General features: G+C 33.2%; 1 protein-coding gene and 1 pseudogene across 1 annotated transcript; both read right to left on the reverse strand.

The window, feature by feature from the left end:
* Positions 1-963: 963 nt before the first annotated feature.
* Positions 964-4,107, reverse strand: LOC111023570 (late embryogenesis abundant protein 31). Its single transcript, XM_088125757.1, has 3 exons — positions 3,745-4,107; positions 2,408-2,731; positions 964-1,291 (listed from the first exon to the last, which is right to left on the reverse strand). Exons 1-3 carry the CDS (start codon positions 4,063-4,065, stop codon positions 1,121-1,123), a joined length of 816 nt encoding a protein of 271 aa, XP_087981883.1. The 5' UTR covers positions 4,066-4,107; the 3' UTR covers positions 964-1,120.
* Positions 4,108-12,488: 8,381 nt separating this feature from the next.
* LOC148210923 (zinc finger BED domain-containing protein RICESLEEPER 1-like) lies at positions 12,489-16,209 on the reverse strand (annotated as a pseudogene).
* Positions 16,210-21,093: the final 4,884 nt, after the last annotated feature.

Genomic DNA, 21,093 nt, shown 5'->3' on the forward strand with positions numbered 1-21,093 from the left:
CCAATAGATGTCCCTGCCCAGATGCACCTGCTGTCCTGCTCCGTCGCCCATGTCTCTGCTTGCCCGCCATTGCTTGCCACCAAAGGGGATGCACTAGCGAGGAAGCCTTTTAATTAAAGAGTATATTTTCGACAATTGAATTATTTGTCTTAGATTTTGACTTTATTTTAAGATTTTTTTTTCTTTTTTAGTTTTTGACAAATATTTTCGAGTTTATGAAAAATCTTTCTTAACATCTATTTTATTTTATTTTTATTCAGATTTTAGGTTTTAAAAATTGTCTTATTTTCCTTCCAAATGACCTCACCCTATAAATAGACCCTCCCTTATAACATATTTTAATTGAGAATATAGTTGAGAGTTTTTCTCATATTTGTCAGACGTCAAGTCCCCTAGTGTATATTCACCTGGTGAGTTTAGAATGGATTATTGAGAAATATTCAAGCTTGTAGAGTATTTCGATCGTGAGTATAGTGAATCATCTATCTACTCTCAATATTTGACAACTTAAGGTAATTCATCTAACTTTTCGCTTTTGAGTTGAATCATCTATATGATTGGATTCTTGTAGCTAGAGACATGAGTGTCTATACGTTTGAGTTGTCGCGTATCATTTTTCTTCTCAAACTTCCTATGAGTTTATTAGGTTCAAAATTTTAATTAAAATGTCAAGATCCCAATTTTATAAAACATGACTAAAATATCACAAAATTCATATAAGTATTTAAATTAACAAATAAATATTACAAATTCTTCTTATTAATATTATGTCCATAATATTTTATTTTTTATTGTTGCAATGAGATGAATATCTAGTCTTCTTAAACTAAGTTAATTAATAATGATTGACAACTCGTTATTTTTTTTTTCTTTCTTGTAAATTTTTAATGTTTTTAATAGTGGTAGAACACCTAAGTATTTTCCACTAATAATTCAAAATGTGAAATGTATCATAATAGCCTCATAACTTTTCCTCAAAATTAAAAGAGCCAGCTTTTTCATTTGAACACTAAAAAGAAAAGGAAAAGCAAAACAAAACTCCAAAGAGACATGGTAAAGGAAAGAAAGATCTTTCTTTTTAATAAATAAATAAATAAATAAGAAATAAAACAATAAATAGTCACGGCAATTTACGATGGCTCTGGTTGAGCCTAGCTGCCGCCGCCACTGACGCCGCCACACCTGTTGGATGTGTTGTGAGAAGCGGGTCGTTCCTCATCTCGGCTCCAGCGACCCCTTCCGCATCCCGTCGTGTTGCCGGTCTATCCGCTGGTAACTTTGATCTTGCATCCTACGCCCAACAGTAATTCATATTATCAACTCATTTTACAATAATCTTCTAATCAAACATCCTATATTGCCCTATTATCACTAGGAATAATGTTCTTTGAACATGTGGCATATTGTAGACATTTGATCAACATATTTTATTATGGAGATGGAACAAGAACCCTTCCGTATAAAATAAGGATAGAATAATAAATATAGATAATAAAATAGAATTAAGAATATAACATATTTTGTATTACATCTAACACCTAACAAAAAGTGTTTTAAAAATGTAAGCAAAACATTTGCTGATATTTATGATATAAGTTTTTTTAGTTTGACTAAGTTTCCAAGTGCGAGGAATGAGCCCACGACTCACACGCAATAACTTGGTTTGATTAAGAAAATCTACTTTGAAACAATTTTTTTAATTAAAATTTTATTTTTTATTATTTTAATCTTGTATAATGATATAATCGATATAATCTAATATGAATATATTGTCGATATAAAAATATAACTTATATGAGTAATATACATAATATAAAGTATATTATGGATATAATGCTAGAGATATAATCTACTTTTCCATTTTTTTGGGTTCAACTGGAGTTTTTTTTTTCTCGTAACAGGTGATTAATTTTTTAAATTTATTATTTTAAGTAAAATCTAGGTAGACTTAAAAACTTGATAAAAACTGATCCTGTAAAAGTTAATTAGTTATGCTTTATGTGGCATTAGTTAATTAGTTAATCTGTTTCTGCTTTACTAGATGGTCACTGTCAAATCTAGAGAGATAAATATAAAACAGACCATTTTTGGTCAGAATAGAAATACACCCACACCATTTTCCAATGTTTACTAATTAAACACTCCTAAACAATTTATGCAAATAGCCAGAATAATGCAACTATTTATGTTCTTGTTCCTTATTCTGAAAATTGTAAAGAAGTTTCGAAGAAAGTAAAACAAATTATTTTTCAATTATTTCAAAGCATTAACAAAAACATTTTTAGATTCATCGGTGTTAGCAGTTAGGTAAACTTTTTTTCCATTATTAAAAATCATAAATGAGAAGAAATAATAATATTACCAAACAAGCTCTTAATATTTAAAAGAAATAAAAATGGTGGGGTACCTTTAGAATGTCGGCGAGTTTGGTCTTATCCTCATCCCGAGCTATTCGAGCATTCAAAGTGGCGGCCGACTGTGCAGTGGCGGCGACACCTCCCGGAGTTATATTCATCCGCCCAGTCGCCCTCACCTCGGCCGCCTGGATTGCTGCAGCATCACTCCATTCCACCGGCTTCTGCCCTACTGCTAGAGCCGTCGCTTCCAATGCTTCCCCAATTGTGATTCCTCCGCCACCCCCGCCTCCCTCCTCTTGCTGATCCATCATCGACAATGCCGAAATTGGAAACAATGCCGAAATCGAAACTGTCTGAGTTTGTTGGGTCGTACCCTTACATGTTCATGTCCAACATAGCGGCAGATTCAGAATTTTGTGTGATAAAAAATCATTATATAATAATTTGGCTGGTAAAAATATGATTTCCTACCCAAATTTATACTAGTTCTTATAAATTATAGCTTAAATTTTACAATATTTAGTGGAAATTTTTGTCTATTAGAAATAAATTTTCTAAAAGTTTTAAAAACAAATACTAAATTAGAAAAAGAACTAAAATAATTATTATTATGAAATTGATTTGAAATTGAATTGGCCCATGAGCCGTATTTGGAACGAAATGTCCAATTCAATATAATCAAATATTATTATTGTATATTGCATATATTATTATTATTATTATATATGGTATATATATATGTATTAATTATTAATATATAATTAATTTAGTATTTACAACTATTATTTATTATCATTTTCATTCTTCTAATTTTTTTTAAATATTAATATAGTAATACAATCTATTTCTTTAAATATAAAATAAAGAAAAGTGATAAAAACATGATATAGTAAAATTTAATAAAATTAAATTACAAAAAAATTAAAATAGAAACAAATTCTACAGCTCGGTTGGGATAGAAAAGAAATATTTAAAAAAAAACAATTTATTATATGGACTAATTTAAGGATGATTTGAACGATCAATTCAAATCCGATCCAACTTTAACCTATTAAGTTAGGCTCATGGACTCACCAATAAACCTAGGTTTAAGTGGTTGTCTTAAAGTCCATAGGATTTTGGCTTGGACAGAGTTCAAGCCTTTATTTCCTTATATCGAGTTATAGATTCACTGATGTAATGACGAGGGTGAAGAGGGCACATTATCAAAATAATCACCCCAATCTTGTTTAAACCTTCCACATGTAAAATTTACTGATGGGGATCTCTAGACTGACTATCATTGGAAGATTGATGTTTATTTTTCTTTTTTTTTTTTAAAAGAGAAACATAGGTCTTCACCCGTTACAACTTAATGGATGGAAGAAAAAACAAAAAAGAGAAAAACCTGTCTACCAACAGACTCTGCAGTAGCTCTGTTCCTTGGCGTCCCTGTCTGCGGAATGCTAACGCCGTCACAGACAACATCGCCGGCGTCGTCGTCGGTGACGAGGCCGGCCATCTGGTTCTTTGCGGCGGCGGATTGTATAAGGGCAGCGGCACCGCCCTTGAGGGTGTTTCCGAGGGCGGCGGATTCAGCGGCCTGAATGGCAGCGGCATCCTCCGGCGTGACGGGCTTGTGAGCGAGCTCCCCTTGAAGAGGAAAAAGGTCCCCATACGTGATGGGCTCCGGCCGGTGCTCGGTCTTCCGGGGCTGCTCTTGGCTCATGATCTCTCAAGAAATAAAAATAGGTTTTTTTTTTTTGTTTTTTTTTTTTGGAGGCTTTGTAGGATTCATGTTTGTGCATATATATATATATAGGTGGAGAAACACACGTAGGGAGTGAAACGTGGTGGGTTAATGGTTGGTCACAATTTTCCAAGTACTTTTGTGGCTCAAATTTGTGATTTAAAAACGATGCATGTTTCTTATTGTTGTAGTGTCGGTTCATCTTTTGATATTTACTATGTTTCGTAAAAATTATTAAAATGGTTTTTCAGTTTAACATAGGATGGAACTTTAACGTAAAAGTAAGTAATACATGTATCGATTTAAGTATAGTTCAACTAGTTAAGACACCATAGGATGAAATGTTAATGTCAAAGTAAGTAATATATGTATCAATTTAAGTATAACTAAACTATTTAAGGCACCTAGTCATGGTGAATTCGAATCTCCACCTTCACATATTCTACTGAAAACGGTAAATAATAGGTTTAGAGATTGAGTTATAACTTATGTTTTAAAGCCTCTTAATTTCTGTTTTGCACAAAAATAAAATAGATTAATATTTCGAGAGAAGAAACCACTGTATTATTATCTTAAGAATAAAATATTTTGTTCTCCGGTATATTTACAAAAAAAAAATAATAATAAATAACCTAACCAACTAACTGAACTCAACTAAAAAATACTTAACCTTGGTTATTTACAAACTAACTACAACTGATATGTAGGTTATTTACAAATTAATTACCACTGATATCGCTAATACCCCCTCAAGGTGGCGTGTGAAGGTTACAAACACCTAGCTTGAACAAAACATCTCATAAAACAGAAGATGACACAACCTTAGTGAAAATGTCAGTCAACTGAGAAGTAGATCGAACAGGGAGAAGCTTCAAAGACCAGAAACAATACGATCACGAACAAAGTGACAATCAATCTCGACGTGCTTCGTCCGTTCATGAAAAGTCGGATTGGAAGCAATAGATACAGCAGCCTGATTATCACAATAAACCAAAGAGAGATGAAGCGGGTGGAGTTGCAAATGAATAAGAAGATGTTCCACCCAAATTAATTTACTAGAAACAATAGCAAGAGCACGATATTCGACCTCAGCGGAAGAACGAGAAATCATTGCCGGCTTCTTAGATTTCAATGAAATCAAAGAATCTCCCAAAAAAAATACAAAAACATGTCACCGATCGACAAGTATCCAAACAAGCACCCTAATTAGCATCAACAAAGGCCTTAAGTTGAAAAGAATAAGATGCCCGTAAAAGTATACCTTGGCCAATGGGTCCCTTTCAGATAACGTAACAGAAAATGCACTGCCTACAAGTGACCCATGTACGGTCATCGGATGAACTGACTCAAAGTTATGGATTGAGAAAGAAATATCATGACGAGATATTTGAAGATAAAGCAAATGGCCAACCAAACGCCTATAGGTAGTAACATCATCGGGCGATAAAGGCACACCAGAAGAAGTAGAAAGCTTGAGATTGGGCACCATAGGGACAATTGCAGGATTGGCACCAAGGAAACAGAGTCTTCAAATATTTGAGAGCAGTACTTTCTTTGCGATAAATAGATACCTTGAGAAGTACGAGATAATTCCATCCCAAGAAAGTACTTTGCATGACCCAAATCTTTTAGCTGAAAATGAGAACTTAAAGAGCCTTGACAGAAGTAAGAACATCAGGAGAAGGCCGAGTCAACAAAATGTCATCAACATAAACAACTAAAGCCACAAATGAAGAACCAGACCCATGAGTAAAGAGAGAATAGTATGCCTTAGATTGAGAGAACCTAAAAGCTAAAAGAGCTGAAGAAAACTTCAAAAACCACCGTCGAGATGCTTGTTTAAGAGCATAAATAGATTTATTCAACCGACAAACCATAGGCGAAGAAGTAGAAGACGCATAATAAGAGTAATAACCCAATGGTAAAGACATGTAGACTTCTTCAAACAAATCCCCATTTAAAAAAGCATTATTGACATCCATTTAAATCAAAGCCCAAGTAAAAAAGGCAGAAAAAGTTAAAAGAACCTTCACAGTAACAATCTTGGCTACAGGAGAAAATGTATCTAGAAAATCAATACCTTCCAACTAATTATAACCCTTAGCAACAAGGCGAGCCTTGTAGCGATCAACCGAACCATCTGCGTTATATTTTACTCGATACATTCATTTGCAACCAATGGCGTGATGATTAGGGGGAAGAGGAATCAAGCTCCAAGTACTGGTGCGTTCTATAGCTGCAATTTCATCATCCATAGCCTGTTTCCAATGATCAAATCGAATAGTTTGATGAAAAAATTGTGGCTCAAATGTAGTATAAATAGAGAGCAGGAAATGACGATGATTAGTTGAAAAACCATAAGACAAAATGCGGTCAAGAGGATGAGCTATAGAAGACATCAAAGTAGGTGAGATGTGTAAAAGATTACAATGGTAATCCTTTAAAAAAGTAGGAGGGAGACGTTGCCTCTGAGACCGACGAAGAACTATTGGATTATAGGTTGGAGTAGGAGCAGATAAAGGAGGAGGCTCCAATCTATTGGATAAAGGTCGATTATGTGTAGCAGCATCAACATTATGCATGGAAACATCATATACTGTAGGTAAAGCAGCTCTAGTATCATTATTAAAGGTACCATAGTAACATCAATAGTAGAAGGATCCTGATTAATACTGCAATAGGGTCCTGAAAATCATCAGAAAGTGCCTTATTAATAGCAGCAGTAGAATCCCGAAAATCAATAGAACCATGAAATCATTGTGCAGCACTATTATTGTCATAGCCTACTAAAAGAGGGACAGCAGATGGGCTATGTAATGGGCAGCCATAGGAGAAAAGGTTGGACTAGAATGCTCATGAAGTGATATGTCAAACAGCACATGGAAGGACTGTTTCAGCAAAAATATCATCAACAAGAACATCAAGATGAGAGGAAATGGTGTAAAAAGTGAATAATTCTTCATGAAAGACAACATCCCTAGAGATAAAGTTGTGTTTCTTTTTAATATCATATAATTTTTATCCCTTAACTCTTAGTGGGTACCCAAGGAAAATACAAGGAGTAGCCCGAGGGTCAAACTTTTGCAGATGAGAATCCAATGTGGATGCATAGCAAAGACAACAAAAAAAAAACTCTGCAAGAAAGAATAATGAACAGGTTGTTGATGTAAAATAGTGAATGGAGCAACATGTGATAGTAAAGACATAGGGGTTCGATTGATAAGATAAGACGCAGTCCCCCCAAAAACTAAGAGGAACCCGATATGAAAAAACAATGCAGGTGCAACATTCAACAAATGTTAATGTTTACACTGAAGCACTGAATTTTGTTGAGGACGCTCAACGCAAGAAAATTGATGCAAAGTACCACATGATGCAAAAAAATCAGTGAACCGCAACTTAGGTGCATTATCTGATCTAAACACTTTAATAGTCTTGGAAATTTGAGTCTTGACAAGTTTAAAGAAACGAGGGACAATATTCAAAGCATCAGACTTGTGCTTTATGAGATATACCCAAGTGAAACGTGAGCAGTCATGATATGAACCAAGATGCATTAGCCTTGTCGCTAGGACCAATCACTCGTTCAAGGGCCAAACAGTTACAACTAGCATTTGATTCTCACATCCAAGCAGTAGTGAGCTCCACTAATGGACATCAAGAGGATAAAGATGGGAAAAAACTTTATTCATGGTGCCAAATGAATATACGAGACGAAGATGAAGCCAGATGAAGACACGAGAAGAAGATGACAAAACTTTGTATTAACAAAGTTATTATTTATTTATTTATTTATTATTATTTTTTAAATGGATATCTATCTCATTTTTAGGCCTTTTATATTTTTAGCACAATGATGTGGGCATTGAATTTATCAATTTTTAGGTGTTTTTTAAAAATTAACTATGTCACTTTTAATTGGGGGTAGTATAGTCTTTTAGCTTCCTTTGAGATTAGGGATTTAATCTTGTGAACAGAACGATCAATTTTTACAGAATGAATTTGGAGAGTTTTATCGTGATGACTAAGGCTTCATCAACTTTGCAATTCTTGATCTAGGTTTCAAACCCGGAACATTCAAGCTAGGTTTGATCAACCTTCTTGTGGAGTGTTCAACCTTGAGTAGGGAACTAGTTCTCCTTACCTCTTGGTCTTCTATCATCAAGGTAATCCTCGTCTAATCTTTCTTTGGGATTGTTCTATTTGATCTTGGGTTTTTGAAATTGACAGTTAGGGGTCCTCCTTAGGTGGAAGGATTTTTGTCTGCAATTTTATATGGTTTCATATCATTTGGTATCAGAGCTTAGGCTCTAGATTGTTAAATCTGTGTCTTTGATTTCTATGTTATTGTTATTTTTTTTATTTCGTCTAGTAGTATCTTAGAGATTTTTGAATTGGTTCTTGTTCTGTAATTTCTTGATTTCATCCGATTATTTGATTTGGAGAAAAAAAATGATCAGCAGCGTGGAAAGTTGAGGAAAAAATCGTGGGAGATTGGATCAATTTGAGTCGATAAAAAAAAAGGAAGAAGAAAATTTTGGATTTGAAGCCTCGGCGAAGTGAAAGAAAAAAAAAGGTGTTGGGCGTCAGTGCACTTCAATTAAAATTGAATTAAAAAAAAAGAACTTTTTATGAGTAGCCGATTCAATTAGGAAAAAAAATGGAGGCGGTGGTAATGGTGGTGAAGTGAAAAAAAGAAAAAAAAAAGAAAATAAGATCAGTGACTTCGTTGAAAAGGTTTGAAAAAAACGGAAATCGAAGGAACGAAGCAAGCAACTCAATGAAACAAGCAGCTTAATCTTAAATGAATCAAGTAGCTCAATATTAATGAAAGCAAGCAGGTTAAATTTTTTTTTTATATGATCTGCTTTGATTATGGATTTACTCATGAATATCATGAAGCAACTGAAGCAAGTACGAGAAGTTAAGTAGTTGAAATTTTTGATATTCCAAATCAATTTACAAGATCAAGCTTTACGAATCACTCAACTTTTTGACTTCTAGCATTATGAATGATATATCTTGTCATTTTTATTTTGGGTTTTGGGAGAAATTATGAGTTTCATTGCATCCTAATTTTTCATTGTTTCCTTGTTAATTTTACTTAATATTCTTGTCTAGTTGTTTGCCTTTATTTTTTTTTGGTTCATCTTGCGTAATTTTTTGGATTTTGAGTCTTCGATTCTTAATTCCATATATCTTAATTTCATTGTTTTCTATTTTACTTTGTTGGAACTTGAATATTAGGTTCTTGATTCTTAGTTTTCTTATTTCGTGGGTTCTACTTGTTTCTTACTTGAGTTTGACACTTTACAGTTATTCCTATTTGAATTGTTACTTATTTGCTTCATTAGCTTCTTGGTTGCAAACTCTTGGATCATTACCCTATACTTGAGAGAGATTGTATCCTTGTGAGAGAACATCCTTTTGAGCGTAAAAACGAGCGAACCACGTCAATTGAGTGAACACGTAAGGGAGTGAATTGTGAGGTCCACTTTTCTTTAATTTTTTTTCTCTTTTGCAGCAATGTCAAACTTAGGAGATAGACCTACTAATGGAGATGTAGAAGGGATGGAACCAAAAGAACAACTCCTTGGAAGAGTCATGCAAAATGTGGAGACCATGATCAGTGAGAGGTTAGATAGGATGGAGCGAAGACTTCAAGCTAGGGATAGACCTCAAGGAAGAATGCGGCCTGAAGAAGTTTTAAAGGAGGAAGAAGACTTAGGGCAAGAAGATTAAGACGAGGAGCCGGATGTTACAATACCTAGAAGAGGAGAACGCCGAGGAGTGAGAGGAAGAGGAGGTTTCCAGAATAGAAGGCAACAAGGGAGGAGAGAAGACAACCATGGAGATCGGGGCTTTGGAAACATTAAGGTTAAATTTGCCAAGTTCCATGGCACTTCCAACCCGGATGATTATTTAGAATGAGAACAAGAAGCTGAGCATATATTTTATGGCAACAATCTCACAGAAGAGAAAAAGTTAACTATCTTTGTTACGCATTTTAAGAGTTATGCACAGACTTTATGGGATAAGGTGTGTTCTAGAAGAAGGAGACGACAATAAGTTGAGTGGAAACTTGGTTGGAACTGAAGGAGCTTATGAGGAGGCGATTCATACCACCACACTTCTTTAGAGATTGTGCACTAAAACTTCAAGCTCTTCGCCGAGGAAACAAGAGTGTTGAAGAATATTATAAAGAGATGGAAACATTGATGGAAAGATTAGACATTGAGGAGAATGAGGAGAACACCATGGCACGATTTATGAATGGGTTAAACATAGAAGTGGTTGATCGTGTTGATTTGCAGATGTATGAGGATATGGAGGAGTTGGTGCACTTTCGATGAAAATTGAAAAGCAAATTCAAAGGCGTAAGTTGAGGTACGCTACTGAGAAACCTTTTTCAAATTCAACTTCGTCTTAGAAAAAGGATGACAAATCAACTGACTCCAAATTTAAGGTGGGTAGTGAAAAACCTAAAGATAAAGGGGAAACTACATCCAAACCCAAACCTAAAACTGACACACCCACAGGTAGGAGTCGGGATCTTAAATGTTGGAAATGTCATGGGGTGGGACATACAAGTCGCGAATGCCCTAATAAGAGAACCATGATCCTTAAAGAAGGAGAGATAGTAACAGATGCGAGTGAGGTAGATGGAGAAAGGGATGAGTCCATGAATGACCTAGGGAGTGAGAAAGAAGTGGAGGATACTGCATACTTATCCTTAGTCACTAAGAGGGCTCTCAGTACCCACATGAGGGAAGATAACTTAAAGGATCAAAGGGGGAACTTATTTCATACACGTTGCCTTGTGTAAACCATACTCTGTAGTGTAGTGATTGATAGTGGGAATTGTACGAATGCAGTAAGTTCTAGCTTGGTCTCACGACTGAGCCTAGATACTAAACCCCACCCACAACCTTATAAACTACTGTGGCTTAATGATTATGGTGAACTCAGGGTGACTAATCAGGTGAAAATTCTTTTTGTCATTGGAAGATACAAGGACGAGGTACTATGTGATGTGTTACCGATGCATGCAGGTGGTATGCTCTTGGTAGGCCTTGGCATAAAATAAGAATACCCAAAGTATGTAGGCACATGAAACGGACCCCAAATATCACATTGAAGTAAATAAAAGAGTGAAGCATCAACTTTATTATTGCAAGCAAAAGAAAGACATTTCTGCATAGCTAAAGGACATATATGACATAGATCAACACATTGACCAATAAAATCCAAAGACTTTTTTAATGAAACTAAGCATTTAGGGGATAAATACCCTAATCGATCATACCAAATAGTAGAAGAAACGTGAAAAACAATAGAATCGGTATTAGCAGAACCAAGACTGGGCTGAGAAAGCAAATACAACCCGTTTAGACAACTAGACTTGCCAATCATCCTCAACCATGACTTATCCTCAATAATACACGAATAATCAGTAAACTTAACTGAATATTTTCAAGAACCAAGCAGAGAACTAACTAATAATAAATTGTATGTGAACTCAGGGACAAGTAGAACATCATGAAGTTGAAAGCCATCTGTAATGTATATGTCACCAATAAACACAACATTGACCTTTGAAAGTGTCGGTAGAACAACAGATGTGTGCAAACAGGACGTAAGGAATGAAATAAATCTTTGGAGTAGCAAATATGAGTTGAAGCCCTAGAGTCAATAACCTGAAATATCGATTCTGACGGAAAAGTAGATAGAGCTTAAAAACATGTACTTGTCACATGAGAGATATTTGATACAGTGGTAATGTTTTCAGACTTGACAGCTAACGTTAAGAGTGCACATCGGTCGGTCGAGTCGATTTTTAGACCGAAATCCCAACCGACCGACCGTATATATAGCATATAACCGACCCACCAAATGGTCGGTTCGATCAGTCGGTTTTCGTCAAAACCGACTTTTTTTTTTTAAAATCAGTGTCTTATTTTTTTATATTTTTTCCCATCCATTTCTATTCCAAATTTTAACCAACAAATTTATTCCATTTCAATTTCTAATCAAATGCAAATTTCATACAAAATCAAAAATAATTTTTATCCAAAAAATTCAATATTCATGATGGTCCAATTTCAAAATATTCTAATAAAAAATAAAATCTATTTTAATTTCTTATACAATGCAAAATCTATGAAAAATAAAAAAAATAGTTCTAATCAAAATTCAAAAATCAACAGTAGTCCAAGTCCATATTCAAATTAAAATAGAGTTCAAAACATATTCAAATTAAAAATAGAGTTCAAAGTCCAAGTTCATATTCAAAATAGAGTCCAAAGTTCAAGTGCTAAAAGTACTAACAACTTAGAAAATAGAAATACCAACGAAAGTCTAACACATCTTCAAGTCTTAGTCTTCCACAAAGTCACAAACTATTATATCAAAACTTTTATGAGATCTTGAACGTCTTCAATATTCTTTTCGTCATCCATAATGACTCTAAATCCTATAAAATTAGATGAAATAAAAAAATAAACAATGTTAGGATTGAATAGAAAAAAGATTTATAAAAATGAAAAAAAAAGTAGAATCAATACCTTCTTCAAGCATTGAATCTTCATCTAAGTATTTTTGAAAATCAACATCTACCGACTTGAAATTTAACTAATTCTGAGAATATATAAGAGCTTCAACTATTTTTGGAGCTAATGAACAACGTGAAAAAGTAAACTACACGTCCTCCAATACTGAAAGTCGACTCAGATGCTACAGTGGAGACTGGAATCGCCAAAATATCTCTACTAATTTGGCTAAGAATCTCAAATCGACAACTATTCTGCTTCCACCATCGAAATATGTCAAAATTATTATCATTGTTAGCAATAGATTCTAACAAGTACACATCGATCTCCGACTCGTTATTATGAGTCTTAGTCTCTTTGGTTGAGTAATTAGAACACAAATCATAACTCTTATCAAAATCTGTATCCAAGTTCATACTAGTAGTATTGGTATGTAGTATTGGTATGTGGAGCAACAATTGATGTACTACCACTACCACTTCCACTACTATAAGACACACTATATCTAACAAAGAGAAACCTCAAAACATACTCCACATTATCTGTCATGCTTTTAGCCATTTCAGGTCCTAACTTGATGAAATAATATGACAAAAATTTCAACTTATACTGTGGATCCAATAGGATTGCAATATACAACAAAACATTGGTCTTCTCACTATTCCCCCAATACTTATCAAATTTAGCCTGCATGCTCTTAGCCATATTACAAAGAATTGAATTTTCCTGCTTCATTGAATTCAAATGTATGCAATTTTGAACTGTGCTAATCTCATGATAAATCAAATTCGATGTGGTAAACAAAGATCCATAAACTTTCAAAGTGACATCATAAAAGAGTTTCAAAAACCTAACCAACATCCTAACATTCGCTCAATCCTCCTTGCTAGGTTGTAATTTACTCACATAAGTAGGTTTTTCATCTTTTAATCTATTAAAAGCTTTTTCAAACTTTGTAGCTGCATCAAGCGTCATATATGTCGAGTTCCATCTATAGCAATGTCAAGACAAACAACAGCCTTATAAGATATCTTAGCAATTTCAGCACACTTCCTAAATTTCAAAGCACATGCAGGAGAAGATCTCACAAATCTCACAGCATTGCGAATATTACTAATGCAAACATTATGATCCTTCAAAGCATCACACACAATAAGATTTAATATGTGTTTGCAACATCTAACATGCATATATTCGCCCTCAAATAACAACCTCTCATTAAAACTCTTGATAAAATATGCAACAGCCGTGTCATTTGAACTAGCATTGTCAACAGTCAAAGTCATAATTGATCTTTCAATCCTCCATTCCTCCAATTTTTTCTCAATAGTCCTACCAATGGTATCTCCTTTATGATTCTCAATTGGATTAAAACTAAGAATCCTCTTATGCAATTTCCAATCAGAATCAATGAAATGAGCAGTCAATACCATATAGTTTATATTTTGTCTAGAAGTCCAACAATCGGTAGTGAGAGAAACGTTATAATTTTTTGTCTTAAACATGTTTTTCAAACATTGTTTCTCACTAAGATATATCTCAAAAACATCTATAGCCACAGTCATTGGAGATGGAACAACAAATCTAGGCTCAAGAAGACCTATTGATTTATTGATAAATCTTCGGAAACCCTTACCTTACCCTCCACAAACCTAAAAGGCAATTCATCTATAATGATTAACTCAGCTAAAGCTTTTCTACAACTCTCCAAATCAAATGAATCACAAATAAGTTTTTTGTCAGATTCCAAAATACTACCAACAAGTTCTTGATTTTTGAAAGCTAATTATTTTTTGGTAGAATCTCTTATCTTTTGGTAAGGGTATTTCTTGCAATTTTCTATGTGAAATTTTAAAGATCCCATCCCATTACGCTTAGGATGACATGCATACATATTTCTACAATATTTGCATTTAGCTTGAGGATTAGAAGGATCACCTTTCAATTTCTCAAAATGATCCCACACTATACTTTCGATATTCTACTTACACTTCCTTCTTTTCGAACTTAAAGAACAATCTGCCATTGGTTCTAGATCTATGTTGACAGTACCAACTTTCTCCCCAACTATCATACCACTTGGATGTTCCAATTTATTCATATTAACTCTGCAAAATATATAACAATTTTGTCAACGAGTGAGGTGAACAACCAAACTAAAAGAACTAATGTATTTTCAGCAGACTTAAATCACTTTAAAAAAAACACTGAAATGATAAATCAGTTTAAATAAAAAGTTAATAAAAAACACACTTTAATCTAAGTTTAAATAAAAAGTAAATTAGAAAACACACTAAAATCACACTTAAAGAAATTGAAATGAGAAATCGGTTTAAATATAAAGTTAATCTAAATAACACACTGAAATCACTTAAAAAGAGAAAAACTTTTTTCATTACTTCTACAAAAACTAACTTTGAAAATAGAAAAACTTTGAAAACACACAGATCTACAAATATAATTTTAGAAGTAAACTAAAGAACATCAAATCACTCGAAAATAGAAATACTTACTCTTCTGAACTGTAATCCAATTTGAAAATGGAGGTCCTTGATGAGAGGTGCGAAATCCGACGACGGGCTAGCAGTTGTGGGACTGGGTCGCAGTAGGGGTTGGGTCACTACAGGTGATGAGGCGTCACGGCGGCGGGCGGCGCGACGGGGGAGGGAGAGAGTGTGAGGGCGATGTGGTGACGGCAGCGAGGCAGTGGCTGTGGCTGGTACAGGTGATGTGGGCTCGGGTTGAGAGATAGATGAGGTCGAGGGAGAGAAAGACGAGGGAGAGAGAGATGAAAATGAAAGATTGAAAGTTGGGGGAGGCGGCTGCTTTGATTGCAAAATAGTAAACCTAACCCTAACATAGTAACATTATTATGATATATTATATATATATATAAAATATAATTTTTTAAACACCTATTCCGTCGGGTCGATCGGTTCTAAGGGATTTTTTCAGCCAATTTGACCGACCAACAATCCCACAAATTTCCGACCGATCGACCGCCCCTATATTTTCAAAATTGACCGACCGACCCTATTTCGGTCGGTTTCGATTAGTTGGACCGACCCTAATGTGCACTCCTAGCTAACATGTGTGAATTTAGTAAATCTATCAATTGACCATATTGACTGGTGCTCATGATAGTAAAAAATGTTGACTGATTCGGAGAGACAGCTGCAGATACTTGGTAAGAATTAGGTTTATAACTGAGGGAGAAAATGAAGCTGAAGCAACCAGACTTGATGTGGCAAAACTTCAGTGGCTTATATTCAGGTGGATAGCCATGAAGTTTGTAGCAATGATCAATTGTGTGTCCCTTGAGACCACAATGTGTACAAAGAGGACGTTGATACTCCTTTTTGTGAAAACCATCTGTTGAACTTTTCTTAGAAACTTCGGTAGCAGCAAGGGTGATCGAATCCAAAAGGGAAGAAATCATCATTCGAACAGATCTTTGACTCTCCTCTTGAATAATGAGAGAAACTACGTTATTAATGGGTGGAATAAGATCCATCAGCAGTATTTGTGTCCTCACTCCAGCATAAGAATCGTTTAGTCCCATTAAGAAAACCATCACATACTTTGAATCAAAATGCTCCAAGGTTTTCTTTAATCCGCCACAATTACAGATACTTGAAGGACGATATTCCTTCAATTCCTGCCAAATTGTTTTCAATTTTGTGTATTATGCTTCTACTGACATAGTATATTGTGAAGTGGTGACAAATTCCTTTCCCAATTGATAGATTCTAGGCCCGTTGATGTGTTGAAAACGATCCTTGAGTTCTTGTCACACGTTAGATGTAGAATCCGAATAAACTAAGCTTGCCACAATTTCCTTTTAAAACTGAGTTCATTATCCACGAAATAACATCATTGTTACACTTCCAAGCATGGAGAAGCCTATCTTCAGGGTTCTTGATCTTTCCATCAATAAAACCAATCTAAAGAGCAATTAACATCGCTCTGCTCCATGAATTATAATTGTTTGCCGCTGTTAAATGTTGAGTGACAAGAACAGTGCCTGGACCAAAGGAATGGTGTAGAAGATAGGGATTTAATTGAGTTTATAGGTTAGAAATTTCCTTCGAAACATCCCTACCATGAGTTTTCTGATTGACCGGAGTTGATACGACCTGAGTTGGCGACGTCAAAAATGGATTCTCAGCCATGAAATTGATGAGCAGGTCTTCGAATTACTACGCCATGAAATTTGACGATTGAACAAAAAAAGGGAAGAAATTTGACGATTGAAGATGAATGCGAAAACAACTTCCTCAGTTCTTTGATACCATATTTCCAGAGAAGAAATCATTGTATTATTCATCTTAAGAATAAAATAATTTGTTCTCTGTTATATGTACAAAAAAACACCTAACCAACTTACTGATTGTACCTAACTCAAGTAAAAAAATACTTAACCTTTTTTATTTACAAATTAACTACAGTTTATATCTACGGTATTTACAAACTAATTACAACTGATCGCTGATAGTTAAAATGCTATTTTGATCCCCTTTACTTTTGGTTTTGATTTATATTTTTTATTCCTTTACTTTTGAAATTTTCATTTTGGACACATCCAACTTTGATTAATTTTTCGTCCTTCTATTATTAAAAGGGGCAACTTGAGATATGGCAAAAAAATTAGGAAAATAAGTAAAATAGCAACAAGATTTGGGTTTTTGAAATATAGCAGTTTTTTGGCAAAAAAACGGAGGCCCACTATGTAAATTCCAAATGTGCCCTGCAGCCCAAAAAACCATAAATACAGGTCCGTTGGTGGAAGCCCAAAAGAACTCTAGGTTTCTATTTACCTGTGATTTCTTACTGATTTCTAATTGATTATACATTCATCTCCTTTCTCTCTCCTTCGATTTCTCCTTCACAATAAGTTACCCCTTTCTTTCTCATTTTCCATGCATGTCATTTCGTGGTAACTTCCCTTTCAACCATTTTCAACTGGTTTGAAATTCTATTTCCCTCTGATTTCCATTGATATATACTTGATATACTTTTAATTTACCATTGATATACAACTAATATAGGATTGAAATAACTATGATATCTACTCATATAACTTATTATATAATTCTATGATTTACCATGTATTGATTTACCACTGATATAACACTGATATATTTGTGATATTATACTTCATATGTATCTGATTTTCCACTGGTATAACTCTAATATAATCATGATATCTACTGATATAACTTCTTATATGATTATATTATTTACTATTGTTTGATTTACCACTTATATAACTCTGATATATGTCTAATATATATTTGAAATACATCTAATATATAGTTGATTTACGTTTGATATAATCTATTATATGATTATATGATTTATCATTGATTGATCTACTAATATAATTTTTGATATAGTACTGATATATGATTTATCATTGATTTACCACTTATATATATTTGATATGTACTTGATATACTTCTAATTTATCAGTGATATACTCCGGATATAACTATGATATATGTGTATTGATATATAAACTTCTGATATGATTATATGATGTTCTACAAAAAAAAAAATTTGTCTTTGAGATCGAAGTTTTGGTTCAAAATGAACAACTGATGTGATTACATGTTGTTGGTATATATAACGTGTGACTTCATGCTGAAATTGTTGGTATATACAATTGATATACCACTTATATAACTTCTTATATGATTATATGATTTACCATTTATTGATTTATCACTGATATAGTCATGATATATGTCAGATATAACACTGATGTACCTATAATATATTTTATATGTAGTATATCAATGTGATATACTCATCTGATATGCTTCATATTATAATAGAATGAAGAACATAAACACTTCATTAATTTAAAATAAAAAGAATAACAAGATGAACAAAAAACATATTAATTACGGTAAGAAATTTTTGGAATTCTAAAAAATTGAACCCTAAATTGCAAAGAAAAATCCCAATGATGAACAAAAAACCTATTAAATACGGTATATGTCTAATATACGTCTGATATACTATTGATATGATATTCTAATATACCTGATGTGAGTTTCTATGTAATATATTTCCAATATACTATTGATATGATATTCCGGTATACTTGGATATGTATGTGATATACTACTGATATGAGTGTTTGATATATTTGAAATGTAAATGTATGATATACATTTGATATACTAATGATATGAGTATCTGATATACATCTGATATGCTGCTGATTTATCTTTTATCTACTTTGTTGATATACCTATGACATATTTTGATATATTATATTTTACTTTAATAGGATAATCAAATATGGTATTCTAGGGTTAAAGTACAACAATACTCTAAATTAGAAACAATTAACAACATCTTGAAAATGCTTTCACCAATCAACAAATAACATAGAATAAATAGCAATGATAAAATATATCAATTAATATAAGCAGTCGATATGCCATGTATTGAGTATATCAATTATAGATATACTTAATATAAAATATATCATTGTGATATACCTCACTGATAACAAACCCTAATGAATCCTTTTTAAAAAAGGATTAACATAAAAAGATGAAGGTTTAATAAAACTCTTACTTTTTCTAAAACAAAAAGGTTTATCTTTGAGAAAATAAAAGAAAACAACTAAATAAAAATAATAATTTAAATATATATATATATATATTTCGGTTGTTACATGATTTCTCATTCACAGTAATTTCGAAAATCACCATTGACATTTACATTCACGTTCCTATCAACTTTTCTTTCTCATTTTCAGTAAGTATCAAATTTTTTTCTCATTTTCCATGCATGCCAATACCTACTGATTTCTAATTGATCAAAAAAATACAAGACAAAGGGTTAAAGCAGGTAAAATAATGATTTACTAATATAGAACTGATTGACTTCTAATATACTATTAATTTACTTCTGATATACTAATGTTGTCAGATATACTCATGATATATATGTGATATAGGTTTGATATATAATAACGAAGCGATAACTGAAAAGGGTAATTTGGGAATACTGAAAATTTTAAAATCAGGATTTTCAAAAAAATGCTATATCTGAAAATATCAAAAAGGCATGCTATTTTGTTAAATATAAAAAACTTATATGCTACCCATTACAAATCCCCTTATCAAAATGATATTTTTTATTTTGAGTAATTAAAAGATTTTTGTTCGGGTTCTTGTAATCTTAAAAGTGTCATTTTAGTGCTTTAATATATCCATTAATATATTTTATAATATTGTTATCTATTTTTTTTAGTTTTAAATTTTTTGTTTTGGTTCTGTAATTTTAAAAGTGTCATTTTAATCCCTAAATATATATTATAATATTATTATCTATTTTTTTTAGTTTTTAATTAGAAATGTAATTTACAATATAAAATAACATATATTTTCTATAATTTTTCTTTTATAATACTTAAAAAACTAATAAGATATATAATTATCTTGGAAAAACAAAGAGTTTAACTCAATGCAATTTTTCTTTTTTTTTTTTTATAAAACTCAGATAATCAACGAGTTTCGTAAATTCTTCCCCATGTTAATGAGATACCTCTCAAATTTTACTTTTATTTTTTCCTTCAGAATTAAAATGTTTCAAATTTTCTTTTAAAAAACTCAACCATTAATATATCTAAGTCTCTCAAATTTTACATGGGGAGTGTTGAAGTAATTTTTAGGAAGCTGGTTAGATTGAAAGTCAGGTAAACCGGATCGACCACCGAGTGATCAAGGAGAGGTTGGGTCTAGTTAAGAGAAGTCGAGACCTGATAGGTTGTGGACAGGGGAAGGACGAGATCTTGACTTTGGAAGTGAGGCAAAAGTGACCTGCAAAAGTGGGTGCCGGCCTACCACACTCCAACGTTTAAGTCTTATATGAGCTTAAGATGTGAGAGAAGTAAAGAGTGCCTAGAGAGAGAATGACGTATGTGAAAGGCCAGAAGTCCTTTCTGTTTATAGGAGATGTGGTAGTGTGAACGAGTTATTGGAAAGTCAAGGGCGACATCCAGTTATATTTTGCATTATATCCCACCCTATAACAGAACCAATGGATGCGCAAAAAGAGACTAGTGTCTAAAATTTGCACCATGGTAAAACTAGGAGATAATGTCTTCGGAGGGCTGTTTTAGTAACTTATTTACACAAATGTATAAAGTTTTCCAATTTTACATTTTTAGATTTCTAACTTGAAATAATACCATCATATACAGTGGAATAAAACTCTTCTCAATTAATTTTTAAAAGATGAGTTCAATACAGTATTTAAAGAAATACAAAATAACTAATTGATACAACTGACAACTGTCCAATAAACAAACTAAACCAGAATAAAATAATGTACAACTGATTTGGTTAAGATTCCCCCGCAAACGAAAGTCCTAGGACATGAGTTTGGACCGTAGAAATAACAAACGATCACTGGTGAGAGGCTTTGTAAGCAAGTC

The sequence above is a fragment of the Momordica charantia genome, assembly GCF_013281855.1.
Source record: "Momordica charantia cultivar OHB3-1 chromosome 6 unlocalized genomic scaffold, Mcharantia_2.0 BLBB01000006.1, whole genome shotgun sequence".
NCBI lineage: Eukaryota > Viridiplantae > Streptophyta > Magnoliopsida > Cucurbitales > Cucurbitaceae > Momordica > Momordica charantia.

Excerpts from the sequence above, each read along its gene's own strand:
- LOC111023570 (XM_088125757.1), bottom strand. The coding sequence starts at position 4,065 with ATGAGCCAAGAGCAGCCCCGGAAGACCGAGCACCGGCCGGAGCCCATC. Across the intron at positions 2,732-3,744 it reads CAGAGTCTGTTGGTAGACAG|GGTACGACCCAACAAACTCA; the intron begins GTTTTTCTCTTT and ends TGAACATGTAAG. Across the intron at positions 1,292-2,407 it reads AACTCGCCGACATTCTAAAG|GATGCAAGATCAAAGTTACC; the intron begins GTACCCCACCAT and ends TGTTGGGCGTAG.